The following is a 14553-nucleotide window of genomic DNA, read 5'->3' as shown; positions in this document are numbered from 1 at the left end:
AGATTTTCCTCTGAATGTTTTTAAGGCGAAACGCAATCTTTGGTTAGAACAAGTTGATGCAATAGTTTTATGTTGAGTTTTTACTGACAATATACTTGTATAAAAACATTATCATGTCTTTTTTTCTTCTAGCAAGAAAAAGAGACATCATTTAAGTTATCCATTACTTAATCTTTGACTGAATTATACATTTTCTTATAATACTAAAAGCCACATTTTGCTGTAAGACTAGCGTTTCGTCTTATTTTCGAAGTACAAAACTCATACACTAAAAACTAATTGCCTAATTTATTAATTTATCTTGGAAAATATAAGCCCAATATAGTATATAGAATTATTATAAAGAATCAAATTATTTAACTGAGAGGTATATGTTTATTTTTCATTACTAAGAAATTATTTATTGTATAATGAATGTAATATAAAGTTGAAATATAGAATGGGCACCTAATTTTTCATTGCTGGAGATATAAACTTAAACCATATATATATAACCTATAAATGGAGTATTTCATAAAAGTTTGACATATAATTGAGTCATTACAAATGTCATTTTCTATTGTATATGACAACACTGAAGGAATTTTATGCCCACAAAAGGCCTTCGGAGTCTGTTTCTTCGCTTCACTTTTGTACACCGGATTATATATTATTAGGTTATATATCTATGACATAAACATTATTAATCATATAATGTTTTGGATGCACAAAAAGCATGAGAACTATTTCAGCCTCTAAATCACTAATCGGAAATATAAAGGTGGGTATAGACTAGAGCATTTACTTGTAACAAAACAACAAGCCGCTCTATGATATGTTGGGTATCAATTTCACGAACCAGACGTGCTTTAGAAACTATACTTTTACCCATATTATACCATTCGTAAGAACATTACATTACATAGAAATGCTTGAGAAAATGCTCTAGTGTATATTCTATTCACCTTAAGACTCAATAAATTAAAAATCTAATTTTAAGTATTAAATCATGTGTCTGCTGAAATTGTTTTGATTTTCAAATGATTGATGTAACATATAAAATAAATACATAAATCTTTATTATTGCGTTGTTTATAAGCGGTTATAGTTCTGATGCTAAACATTCGAGTGACGTCATTAACTGCGCGGTATTGTGTCAGCCAGCGCAGTACTATTTTGTATTATATTGTATTAGATTTGTTTGAAACGCAGGATCGGTGAAATCAACTAATACTGATTACTTTCAAATGTATCATTGTTTAGTTTTTATATTTGCTTTCGTTAATATTAATCGTAAATAATTTACTTAGTGACAATTTCTAAGATAAATGTCCCCGCTGTTAGAAAAATTCAAATCATGTTTAATTTTTTTTTTATATTATGATGAATTTAACCGTGTGTGCGTCTCGCTCGTACACGAGTTGCTTTATTGAGACAGGTGAATAAGACTTACGTGTAAGATGAATAATGATAACTTTATGTCTACTTAATTCAAGTGTAAACGTTCTAGAAATCTCGCACTGTTCGGTCAATTTTGTAAAAAAATAAAAATAAAGTAAATTTAATTTAATTTTTGTTTTTTTTCTTTCTTTGTTTCTTTTCAATTTGGATTTACGTTTTAGGATAAATCAAACTCGATTGTGCAATAAAAATAATTTATATAATTTGACTTAAATACGGTAAAACTTGGTAGCTTTATAATTAACAAAATTTTATAAAAACTGAAAATATTCAGCCACATATACATTGAAAACTGGCGTAAAGCGTCGTTACATATCTCGGGGGAACCTGAGAATTAAAAAAAAAATTGAGATTATATCAAGGAATTGTGAAATTTATAATAAACGAGCTTTTACCCGCGACTTCGTCTGCGCGGAATAAAAAAAACACATGATAAAAAAGTACCTATGTCCGTCTCCTAGTTCTAAGCTACCTCCCCATCAATTTTCAGCTAAATCAGTTCGACAGATTTTGAGTTATAAATAGTGTAACTAACACGACTTTCTTTTTTATATATAGATATAGATGATTTATTCATTAAACCTCCTGAACTTTTTATATTTAGCCTAGTCAGATTACAAACCTGCGAAGTGAGTTGTGTGATTAGATGTAATGTCACTCGTCGAGACGTAGTCCGCTGATAGACAGGAAGGTGAATGCGTTGTGCAGCGCCGCGACAGGTGCCGCAGTGAGTGCGAGCCTCGCGCCCGCTCGCGTCGCCGCACACCGCGCACCCTCCACCACTGTCTCCAGTGACGGCGCGCTCCACACCTACATCCGCAACACGTTACTGCCACAATTGACGTCACACAACACACATTTCGACAACACACACACATTCCAACAACACACACACATTCCAACAATACACACACGTTCCAAGAACACACAACATTCCAACAACACACACACATTCCAACAACACACACACATTCCAACAATACACACACGTTCCAAGAACACACAACATTCCAACAACACACACACATTCCAACAACACACACACTTTCCAACAACACACACACATTCCAACAATACACACACGTTCCAAGAACACACAACATTCCAACAACACACACACATTCCAACAACACACACACATTCCAACAATACACACAACATTCCAACAACACACACACATTCCAACAACACACACACACATTCCAACAATAAACTGTTTCTATTCATTCACTCAAAAAGTTAAAAAAATAATGGTTTGTAATGGGAGAACAAGTAAAATATAATCTTTAGTAAGCTGGAGTAATGTATGAAATTAATCTCTTTTGAATTGATTTTGCCCGCGACTCCGTCTCGCGCGGAATTGATAAAAAAACTTAATCAGTAGCCTATGTATTTTTCCAGACTATGTTCTACATCTGAGTGATACAACTGGATTATTTTGATAAGACTCATCGATTAGGCTCTCCATCTTTAATACATTTTCTTTTAAGCAGTTTCATTTTGACGTGACAGATAAATGACAGCTTCAAAATTAAAAGTTTGTCAGATGCGTTTCGTTTGCAATATTTTTGTTTGTTATAAACAACATCTATGCCAAATTTCATCGATATCCGTTGAGTCGTTTTGGAGATACCTTGTAACAAACATTTATCCATCCATCCAAACATTCGCATTTATAATATTAGTAAGATATACATATTTTTACATCTGTCTACAAAAAAAAAAAAGATAGAATCATTGAAAGTAGTTCACCTGATAGAATATCCTGAGTTTGACGAGTGGCTGAGGCTCGCGGTCGTAGCAGTCGTTGATGAGTTTACGTAGCGCGTACTCGAGCGCGTCGGCGACGTGTTCGCACGACATACGCGACGCGAGCGCGCGATGAGACTCGCACGCCTCCTCACTCGGGAACGACAGCTGACACGCAGATGGAGACGAACCTGAACATAACACTAAACATTATTAAATCTAGTCATTTTTGTACCCTTCATTCGCGCGAAATTAAAAACAAAAACTACTAATAAATTTTCGTGAGACATTATCATTAACTAAAATAGGAAATGGCTAAAACACTTTTCATCAGTGTGAGTGAGACTGGAACTTACCAGTCTCAATCAGTAAACTAGTCGGTGCCGACACCTGACATATATACGTGAGTGTTTTAGTCGTTTCGTAGCTTCCCAATAGAAAGAATTTATCAAATTAGTACGGTAGTTTCGGAGCCTATTCATTGCAAAACCAATCTTTACTCTTTACTGAAGGTATTTGCAATTGCGGATACTTATCTATATAAAAAAATCCCTGTTGAATAGGGTAAGGTTATTCGCACATATCTAAGTTCCATTGTAATCACATGTAGCCTAAACAACTAAACTAATTTTGACATAAAAGGTATCATTCTATCTTTATTCTACCCATTAGTGTCTTACCTAAGTCAGCAAGTTCTCTGTATTTTAATTTAAAAAAAATTATTAACCTTTATCACAAGTACAGTCGATGTTTTAACACAGAGATTGTTAAACATTTTCTCATACATTCCTTTCAAATTTTTACGAGTTTTGACTTAATTTCCTAAGAACCTGGACCGTTTTTGGATCTAAAATTAATTAAAAATGACATACCAGTAGCTACATAGCAGACGCAGGCAGCGACTGTATTCTCGTAGTTCCAACGACGAGTTATAGCAACCTTGTATTCGCCAACATTACAACCGGTTTCTTCGTCTGCAAACAATATTTATATTATACACAAATTTTAGTTCGCTATTTCAAAGTCTGCAACTCATGTTAAATTGTCTAAAACCTTACATAATAATTGTTCTGTCAAAGGCTACCTAGGTTATCGAGATTAGCGCAGCCAAACAGACTGATGTACTTCTTACTATCTTACTAATATTTTAAATGCGAAAGTTTAGACGGATAGATGTTAGTTAGTATGTATCCAGAACGGCTCAATGGATCTCGATGAAATTTAGCACAGATGTAGAATATAATCTGGATGATCACATAAGGCTACTTGTTAAGTTTTTTTTTAAATTCCGCTCGAAGAATTCGCGGGCAAAATCTATATTTTATATTTTGAACATGTTCTGTTCTCCATTATTATATCCAATTAATTGGGTCACTGATGATAAAAATTTAGAGTTTTTTTTAATTAGCTTATTTATCTATGTGATTACACAAGAAATGTCGGATAGAGTAGTTTCTCATACATGTAAGTCCATACATTTTCATTAACGTCAATAACTTATAACTAATTAAGACCGTCAGTCGGCAGCCGCGATGATTTTATATTAGGAGCCAAACAAACGTCAATACTATTAATAATAACGACCTTGGAAATCAGATAAGAAAATGCGAGACAAATGTTAAAATTCATTCAATTTCATTGCATATTAAAATATTGACACACTTTTATAAATGAAATATTTCTCATTTATATTCTTGTTTTTTGGTAACTCATGCATTTGTTGACGTAAAATGTAACCATCAGTTTCCACTTTCGAAATATTTGATAGCAGTTTTGCTCTCCGCATTTCATTCCTTGCGATTGCGGATATTTGAGTGTTTTTATTTTTTATGAATTTTTCCAATCGAAAGCAAAGATAATACAAAACATCATGATGTTTCATACAAAATTAATATAAGTTATTGTTGAAAATATTAAGGTGAGTATACACACTAGAGCATTTTCTCAAACATTTCTATGTAATGTAACGTTCTTACGAATGGTATAATATAGGTAAAAGTATAGTTTCCAAAGCACGTCTGGTTCGTGAAAGTACACAACATATCATAGAGCGGCTTGTTGTTTTGTTACAAGTAAATGCTCTAGTCTATACCCACCTTTATAAATAAAATTTGTGTTGCGATTGTAATTTTGCAATTCTCACCGTGAAGACTAAAATCTTCGTTTAAACATCTATTGTTATATCTGTTTTATTAATGAATAATGACAGGGATGACGATGTATTTTATTTAGGGATTATGGTCTTAGACACCCATGTTTAATCTCGCGTTTTATAAATGTACTATGGTTTTGGCAATCAGATAGGATCAGATTTAGAAATTAAATTTGTCACCTATTTACTTCTTTCGGCTGATAATTTTACGAATTTAGTAAAAAAGAAGCTAATAAAATTTATTACTAGAAATATTCTAGTGCGAATGATTTAATATGTATGCACTTTCACTGGTCTCGGCGCTCACCGAGTGAAAGTTATGCCTACATACTGGCATACTTGTATATAAGTAAATCAGTAATAATCTAACATCTAACAACTCTTAAATCATATCGCAACATAAATGTAATTTAAACATTGTTTTAGTTTCTAAATTTAGTTATTCAATTATGTACCCAGTTAAATATACTGTTTATACTGTAGCACTCTAGTTACTTAAGTAATTTCATGTAGATTTCAAGTATTTTTTCTACACTACATACATCCGACGTTCTTACTGTGAAGGAAAACATCGTGATGCTGCACATATCTGAGAAGAAATTCAATGATATGTGTGAGGTCAACCAGCACTGGGCCAGCGTGGTTGACTATGCCCTCAGTGGGTATGTATAGTGATGATGATGATGATTCTACACTAAGGAACTCCATTAGTAATGACTTAATGATTGAGTGCGGCTGTAACGCTAATTGACTTATGCTCTTGTTTGTGTATGTAGTGCGTGCGTGTGTACGTAATGCGTGCGTGTGTACGTAGTGCGTGCGTGTGTACGTAGTGCGTGCTTGTGTACGTAGTGCGTGCGTGTGTACGTAGTGCGTGCGTGTGTACGTAGTGCGTGCGTGTGTACGTAGTGCGTGCGTGTGTACGTAGTGCGTGCGTGTGTACGTAGTGCATGCGTGTGTACGTAGTGCGTGCGTGTGCAGCATACGTACAGTCGAAGCGGTTGTTGTCAGTGTGTGCCCAGGCGTGCCACTCGACGGCGGCACCGCGGGGCAGCGCCGGCACCACCGCGCACTGCACGATGGCGCCCGCCGTGCGCCGCTCCAGCTGTCGCCGAGCCTCGCGCGCCGCAGAGATGTGCGTCACGTAGCACACGCTCTGATCACAACAACATGACTCACTTCACGTAATGTCTTGCAATCGTACTGAATAAAATATCGAATATAACGATCCTGCAATCTTTTACCCTTGTTTCGTAACACTGACAAAGTATATAGCATGTGTGTGTATAGCAGTAATCCCAAAGTTATGCCCGACGGACCTGTTGTCCCCCGCTGTATGTCTAATGGTAGAGATTAAGGGTTTTACAATTTAAAGAAGTTACAGTGAAGAGTTCATGGAATCCTGTAAAATTTTGAAAGGGGTGTAAAGAAAAAAATGTTTGTGAATCTCTGGTATAGTGTTACCTGTACGACGCTGCGTATATGCGCACGGGGGTGGGCAGCACGCAGCACGCGGGCGATGTGGCGCAGCGCGAGCGCGCACTGGCCGCGCGCCCCGCTGCCCGCCAGCCGCATCGAACCCGGCACCAGCGCTATCTGCCCGCTGGTGCTCACTACCTCACCCACCTACATACGATATAAGCAAAACTTATGCCAGGTTTACATTATTCCAGTCCAGCGATCGAAATCAGCGATAACAACTGAAACTTACTGGATGGAAGGCAACCCGGTGGGTCCCACAGGGAAAGTGTATTAAAATGATTGTTGCCATAGCAACGGTGTTGTTACCCCAGCTCACCTTAACCGCCTGACTGTAGGGGCCGATGTTGGCGGGCGCCCAGTGCGAGATGCCCTGCACGTGCATAGTGACGCGCTCCTTGCAGCTGCCGTCCGCCTCCTGGCTCTGGTTGACGTCCTCTTTGTGCGCAACCTGCACATTTGACGTTCCTTCTTTCATGGTCTTTTGTAAAAAATATATTTAACAGAAGAAATATAGAGTATGACAAAGACAGGGAGATGATGATGATGATGAAATTTACTGAACATACGGTCAATACTTCTTTAATTCGAGATTAGGTACTTACATGACCATTGACACCTCACACATACGATAAGTGTGAGATGTCAATGACCTAAATTCAGTACCAGTGTGCGAGATTTCTACAGCGTCCCTTTATTTTACCAAGTCTTTGATGGGGTTAACAGGGTTACGTGACACTGTGAAATTCGCCAAATTGGCGCACCTTTGTTACTTTATATAAATTTTTTCCCGTTTTTCCCCTATTTCTTATTTCCCCACCTTTTCATATCATGATTTATGACGATTTGTATTATGAATGACTATGATAACACATAAAAAACAAACTACGCAGTTCATATTCTTGCTTTGTAATGATGTAGTCACTAATCTTACAACAATCAAAGCGGATAGCGGTTGTATAATACGATAAAGTGAAATGATAAAGTAGGCATAGTAACAAAATACAATTGATAATTGTATAAAAATGTACAGAGATTATGTTTATCTTTTGCACGTTCTTGGCACACATTGTTCATCTGCGATACAAATGCTTTAAGTATTAATTCAAATTTGACTTATACATTTATTTTTTAATCTGTTACCAAACCAGTCTTAAAATTATGTCTAACTAAGCCAGTTGTTAACCAAAACATTATTCATATTATGCTTACAAGATTATTAAATTTTAAAAGAAATTTACATATATATTCCAAATGCACTAACTATTGTATCAAGGTCGATCTAGTTTTGCATCAGACAACAAATATTGAAGCTAATGGTATACATTCTCCGTAATAATAACTGCCATGAGAAATATCCGTGCTAGCCTTTGTTTCTTTTTAAATTACTATGTACTATCTGTCCCCCGCGACTGTCCTCACGAGATTTAAAACAAACTATATAAGTAGTCTATGTATTCTTCCAGACTACGTCCTACAACCGTGCCAAATTTCATCAAGATTGAGCCGTTCTAGAAATACCTTCCAAACAAACATCCATTCACATTTATAATATTAGTAAGATTACAAAAGCACTGAGTGTCAATTCCAATTAAATACAATACAATAAAGTGTGTCGTAATTAAACATATCCGGTAATACACGCTTATCACTTTCTAAAGGAATACATATTGCAGGGTTAAAAATCTATTTATAGGTTATTATATTATTGTGGTATTATAAGATTCAAACTTTATTGCAGCTCATGCACTAATGGAAGGCAAGTTGGTATAAGTGAACGTATGTGCTCACCGATACGAAAAAATGTATTCTGAGCAGTATGTTATACGAAGTTACGATCCAGTCTTAAGTTTGTATGACACTGTACAAGGACTATATAACTCACCGCATCCATAATAAGTCCTACATCGTCAGGTAAGGGGCACTGAATGCAGACACGTGTGGGCGGATTGGGCAGTCTGAAGGTGTTCACGTACACTTCATTGAGCGCCGCGTACTCCGCCATATCCCTCATGTAAATGTTCACAGAGCTCACGGCGGACAACTGCAGATCTTCTGACTCCAGCAACTCTAAATATTGTATCATGTTCTTGAGTTGTCCGTGTAGGACATTAAAATAATCTTGTCTAGGGTATAAAGGGTCAAGGGAAATAGTTTCAAAAAGTCAAAATTTCAATAATATATGACTTCAAAATTATTTAAATCTTGATGAAGTTACTCTATAAACATCGTTACACAGAATTTTCAATATGTTTCATTCCCAAATTAATATTTGAAGTAGGTTTTTGAATCTTTCTGGGAGTTTAATGGAAACCCGTAGTTTCTGCCTATCCCTCTGGGTGAGAGTTGTATAGTTGATAAATAGAGGATATCAGTCACTATCCGTATCCATCCAATTTTGATATCCACATTAAAATATGAATAACAGTAGTAGCTACCGTAACAACAATATTTGTTTTGTGCACAAATGGTCCGAGTGGACCGCTGAAATACCACGACCACACAGAAGACAGGCGTGAAGTTGAAGCAATTTCACGTTTCGTCTGATGAGTGTGGTGCCGGAGGCCTAATTTTAGTCCACGTTTCCTTCCCACAATTTTCTTATAACGAGAGGATGGGAAAGAGAAGTGTATTTGACGGAGAAGGGGACGCATAGGAAGAGGATATATCCTCTCCTCTATAGATTAGAGGTAGGCAAAACATCTGCAATTGCGGATGTCTTTGGGCAGCGGTCGCTTCGCTGTTTAGGCGGACTCAGGTAACCACTTGCTCGTTTGTTACCATTTGATATAAAAAAAAATTGATATCAAAGACACGTTGCTTTGACGTGACGTACGTGTGGGCGCATGCACAATAAATGATATGATAAAACGATATATCTGCTACTGAAGATTAAAACAGACCACAATGTTAACATTATATTAACAACATGCAATATTTATTACTAGCTTATCAATATTTGATCTATCGATAAGGGATTTAATTTTGAAACGATTGACTTATCTAACTACTAGAATTCATATAATGTTAAGAGATCATTCTTTTGAACTTTGGATTATAAAAAAAACACTCGAAAAAGTTTACCTACTAATGAGTTTCTTCATAGCGTCCTCCGTAGCGAGCGCAGTATCATGTCCCTCGCCGACTATACCTCCGATAAAATACCAGCCGTGTCTATTACCATAGATACTTCTATGGTCTATGACTGGATGTTTCATACTCTCATTACACATATGATCGTAATTATATCCAACTTCTATACTCTCGATACTGTCTATCTGAGAGTCATCTGCCGCATCTAATGTTGCAGAAATATCTTTCCCCTCTCTTGAATATGTGAGCAATTGATTCAGTTCTTCTTCCTTTCCTTTCTCCAATTTCTCAATAGATTCCAATTCAGATTCGCTGAGTTCTATATCGCTTATATCACTAAATACAGTATCATTTAAATCGTTAACAAAATCTAAAGAGTTTTTAACAGTCGGAGGTAGTTGTGTTGGTTCACCGGAATTCTCTTTAGTTTCAAGATGCAACTTCAAATTTAAATAGCCAACGGAAGCAATGGGATCCTCTGAATGTATAACCAATTCTTTATCATCTCTGTTAAAGTAAAAATAAACATAAAATTTATTGATACAAACAAAATATTATATATATATATAACTGCCATACCGAAAATCTAAAACATTTTCATTTCTGTTTTAAAAAGTTTTAAAGAAATACATAAATTTAATGTACTGTGAATATATTTTTATGTTCAAAGCATGTTTTAATAAATCACGTATCTTTATCTGAAGCCTTCAAATCAATTATCATAATGATAGTTAACATATTAAAAAACAACAAATAAGCAATTTGTATTGCCACAAATCATATTCCTTTGTTATCATTGACTTAAATGTTTTTAATTAAACAATTACTTCAATAATTACATTTCCAATTACATAACTACATATATAACCTATAACTATATGATCCAATATGTATGATAATATTTTGATAGATGTATTTGTAAATTCACCCAAGTTGAATATTATGGTGATATAAAAAACAAAGAATTTACTTTATTATATTGCAGGCTTAGGGGTTAAGCACTTGACTTGGAATCTGCAGGTCCTAGGTTCGAATCCCGCCATGTACCAATGTGTTTTTCGATTTTCGACTTACAGCGAAAATTATCAGTGACAATTTCCAAGATATGTGTGTATTCCCGGGAAAAAATGACAGCTAAATGAAGGACCGTGATCTCTGCCTACCCCTTTGGGTTACAGGCGTGAGTTGTGTGTGTGTATTATATTAAGTACTTACATAACCAGTCGCTTTCTGAACAATGGACAGTCCAATGTAAAGGTTTCATATTCTCCGCCTTCACCACAAACATTTAAACCATATTTTTCCTGCATGACTAGAAGATGTGGCTGAATATCACTCAAGGTCATACCCAGATGTACTTTAGGGTCCAATCCGAGTGCAGCCACCTGTGCAAAGTCAAAATAACAGTCAATTAAAATACAAATTATTAAGTGGCTATCAAATCAAAATTTTAACACATTAAATGCCACAAACTCACGAGTTCAATATTCTACAAAAAAAAGTAACTTAAACACTCAAAAAACCCGACTGACTGAAATCCTACGACACTATCAAAAGAAAACAAAAAGATCTTGGATTTCATAATTACTTACATACATACAAACTCACTTACATAATAAATAATAAAAATACCCAAAAACATTACCCTCTGTCAGTTAGGTAACACAACTTACACACTTGGGAAAAACATTACTCTCTTGTCAGTCGGGTAAAAAAAAAGTGGCATGGAAACATGAGCAATGACATTAATGATAAAATGTCTTTGAACCTTAATGATAATAGCCTCTATGCCACTAGCTATCATTTCCTGTAGAAGTTCCTTCTGATTCCTCCGCCATAAATACGCGAGACACACTAAACCAAGCCTTTGACATCTAAAAATGAAAAAGTTTATGATTTATGGTTATAGCCTATTTTTAGTTGATATATTAAATATATTAAATATTAAATTAATGTACTACTGTTATTTGATTGTTCATTTCTGAGACCAAAATCTCTGTATAAAATTGTCATCTGTTATTATCCTTGACATAGTAGAAATAACAATATGTTTTAAACAGGTATTTTAATTTCAGAAAACAAATTAAAAAGTAAAAGAAATGTAATGATCAAAGTAATTAAACATTAACCATCTTTTTATCTATACATAGTACTCATAGTTTATTTGAATGTATGTATGATCAGTGTTACAGAGTCCATATTTTTTACTAGTTAACTATGTACTTAAATCATTTTTAAAATACTTATTTAATAGTCTAGTTTATGATTCTCATTACGTGAATGCCATCTAATATACTTACACATTTTCGACTCTCACTCTTTGGTAGTCAGACAAAATAGCTCCACAAGAAACCGCCTCTATATCTAAATCATCCTAAAACATAACAAATATTTGTTATGTGACATACTGAAATTAGTTATCTCTCCTTATATCATTATAAAAATAACACACTAAATAATTATTCTCGTTAAGCAAACACAATGACATTGAACTTAGTTTCAAAGTCATTGTAGCACATAATGACTGTTGCATTAAAGAGAAAGTTTACATAAGTCAACTAAGATAAGTCATGAAGTGCACATAATACAGTGTTGAGCGGAAAAATTTATCTTTTTGTGTGTAAATATTAAACCAAATAAAGACCTATGTTATTCTTGCATATAGAGGTTTTCCTCTTACCAGAGTTTCATGCTTATGGAGATTGTCCATCGGGATCGGACAATGACTCCCACTTATAGAAGCTTCTCTGTTATCCAGATTTCAGCGTATTACTTTAACACAGGGATCCCCAAACTATTTTGGACAAGTGACCCCTTTTCCAAAATGACCTGTTACCTCAGACCCCCATGGCCAAATTACCTACTTTTAAGATCAACCCCCTTATTCATAATGGTCTGCTAACTTAAAACAGCTGCAGAGCTACAGAGTGTTATTTTTCATTCTGATTTAGGTCAATAGAAGAAGACAGAGTGAAAATTAGCAATGCTTTAAGTTAGCAGACTATTATTAATAGGGGTTGATTTTTAAACCTCGTCGACCCCCAAAATCAGTTTTTGTTTATGTTGACCCTTAGGGACTGGACCCCTTGGGGTCGATATCAACCACTTTGGGAATCCCTGGTTTAACACTAAAATGTACATACCATAATCCTTTTAAGGAGTCTGTAGAGATCTTCAACTTCATCATTCTCTGTAGGATTGTAATACCTGCCCTGATCTACAGCCACACCAGAGATTACTTCCCTATATAATGGCAACCCCATTGCTTCGGCATACAAGTCAATTCCTTGATGACCAACAGTTTGATACATATAACTGTCTAACTCATCTGAAATTAAAAGATTAATTATAACAAGCAATATTTAGTTAAAAACAACTAACTGTATTGTTGTTGTATGATTATATCAATTGCCACATAATAAATCTCCTACAATTATATAATGCAGTTGCTGTTACATTGTTGGCTCCTTTGTTATTATATTCCATCACATTGTTATTTGCATAATGTTAAAAATAACCAAAAACAAATATTTAATTGTTTTTTTTTTCTTCATAGAAGCAACTCTATGACCATTTTAGGCTCAAGCTATTTATGGATTCATGTTCAACAAAAGAAAATTTCTACTTTGTATGAATTGTTGTATCTTTATAAAACTTGAGTCATCATTTTGGATTTTTTTGTGAATTTTGATTACAATATTTTATTTTTGAGTCAATAAAATACAGCCATAGATTGATATAAAATATAACTGATGTTAAAAAAGGATATTTTGCCATATATACTCTCTGTTAACACAATATAACCAGATTAGACGTCATTTTATATAAAATTAATTAAGTAAATAATGCTGAGCAATTTAAAAATTGGGAATTTTTTTCCTCAATAAATTTGGTCAAATACAAACTGTTTACACAGCGTCAATTTAATACGCGCTACTGAAAAGACTAAATTAGTTAACGTGACGAAAGTAACCTTTATTTTGTGGTTGTAGGTTGGCCAGTGCTACGATTGTGTGCCCGGCACCGACGCACTGGAGCATGTTGTAACAACTGTCCTTCCCGCCGCTTATTAACGCCACCGTCCTCATCTTCCTTATTCAATATTTCCGAATATATATCACTAAATTCCCGTTACATAACATTCATAACATTATAAATCATTTTTAATATAAAAAAAATACACAACGCGGTTCCTCTACGACTGCAGCATGGTTACTTAAAGTAATGACAGAATTAATATCAAGCACTAATTAACACAATAGCCTGCATGAGAGATAAATAATTTGCCGCATAATCGTTATCTATTTTGATAACATTCTTCAATTAGGAGAAAAATATTGAAAAACTTCACGCAAAGGTTTATCAAACGTCAAATACTTATTTCGTTCGAAAACTAGCTTTGCCGTATAACAAACTTTTTGTTATTTTACAATTTGCCTTAGAAAATTTGTAAAATTTAAGAATTTTCGTATAATTATTTGGATTCGCTTCTTAATACTAAATTAAAAAAGATATTTTTTATGAACAAATAAAAACAAAAAGTCAAAAGTATTTCTGAACGAATCTTTTCATTAGTTAAAAAAATAAAAATAAAGGTCAACTTTAATGCCACGATTAATTATTAATTTTGTCTGTAAAAC

The 14553-nt window shown here is 34.5% G+C and overlaps 1 protein-coding gene across 1 annotated transcript; it reads right to left on the bottom strand.

Annotated features, from left to right (window-relative positions):
• Positions 1–1654: 1654 nt before the first annotated feature.
• Positions 1655–14274, bottom strand: LOC106719804 (diphthine--ammonia ligase). Its single transcript, XM_045680826.1, has 14 exons — positions 13887–14274; positions 13057–13241; positions 12214–12287; positions 11682–11787; positions 11129–11298; positions 9909–10420; positions 8706–8890; positions 7140–7271; positions 6806–6967; positions 6332–6497; positions 4062–4163; positions 3193–3380; positions 2063–2250; positions 1655–1767 (listed from the first exon to the last, which is right to left on the bottom strand). The coding sequence occupies exons 1-13, from the start codon at positions 13999–14001 to the stop codon at positions 2095–2097; spliced, it is 2253 nt and encodes a 750-aa protein (XP_045536782.1). The 5' UTR covers positions 14002–14274; the 3' UTR covers positions 1655–1767; positions 2063–2094.
• Positions 14275–14553: the final 279 nt, after the last annotated feature.

The sequence above is a fragment of the Papilio machaon genome, chromosome 14 (genome assembly GCF_912999745.1).
Source record: "Papilio machaon chromosome 14, ilPapMach1.1, whole genome shotgun sequence".
Lineage (NCBI taxonomy): Eukaryota > Metazoa > Arthropoda > Insecta > Lepidoptera > Papilionidae > Papilio > Papilio machaon.
The sequence above is the reverse complement of the archived record's forward strand: the minus strand, read 5'-3'. Positions and strand labels throughout refer to the sequence as shown.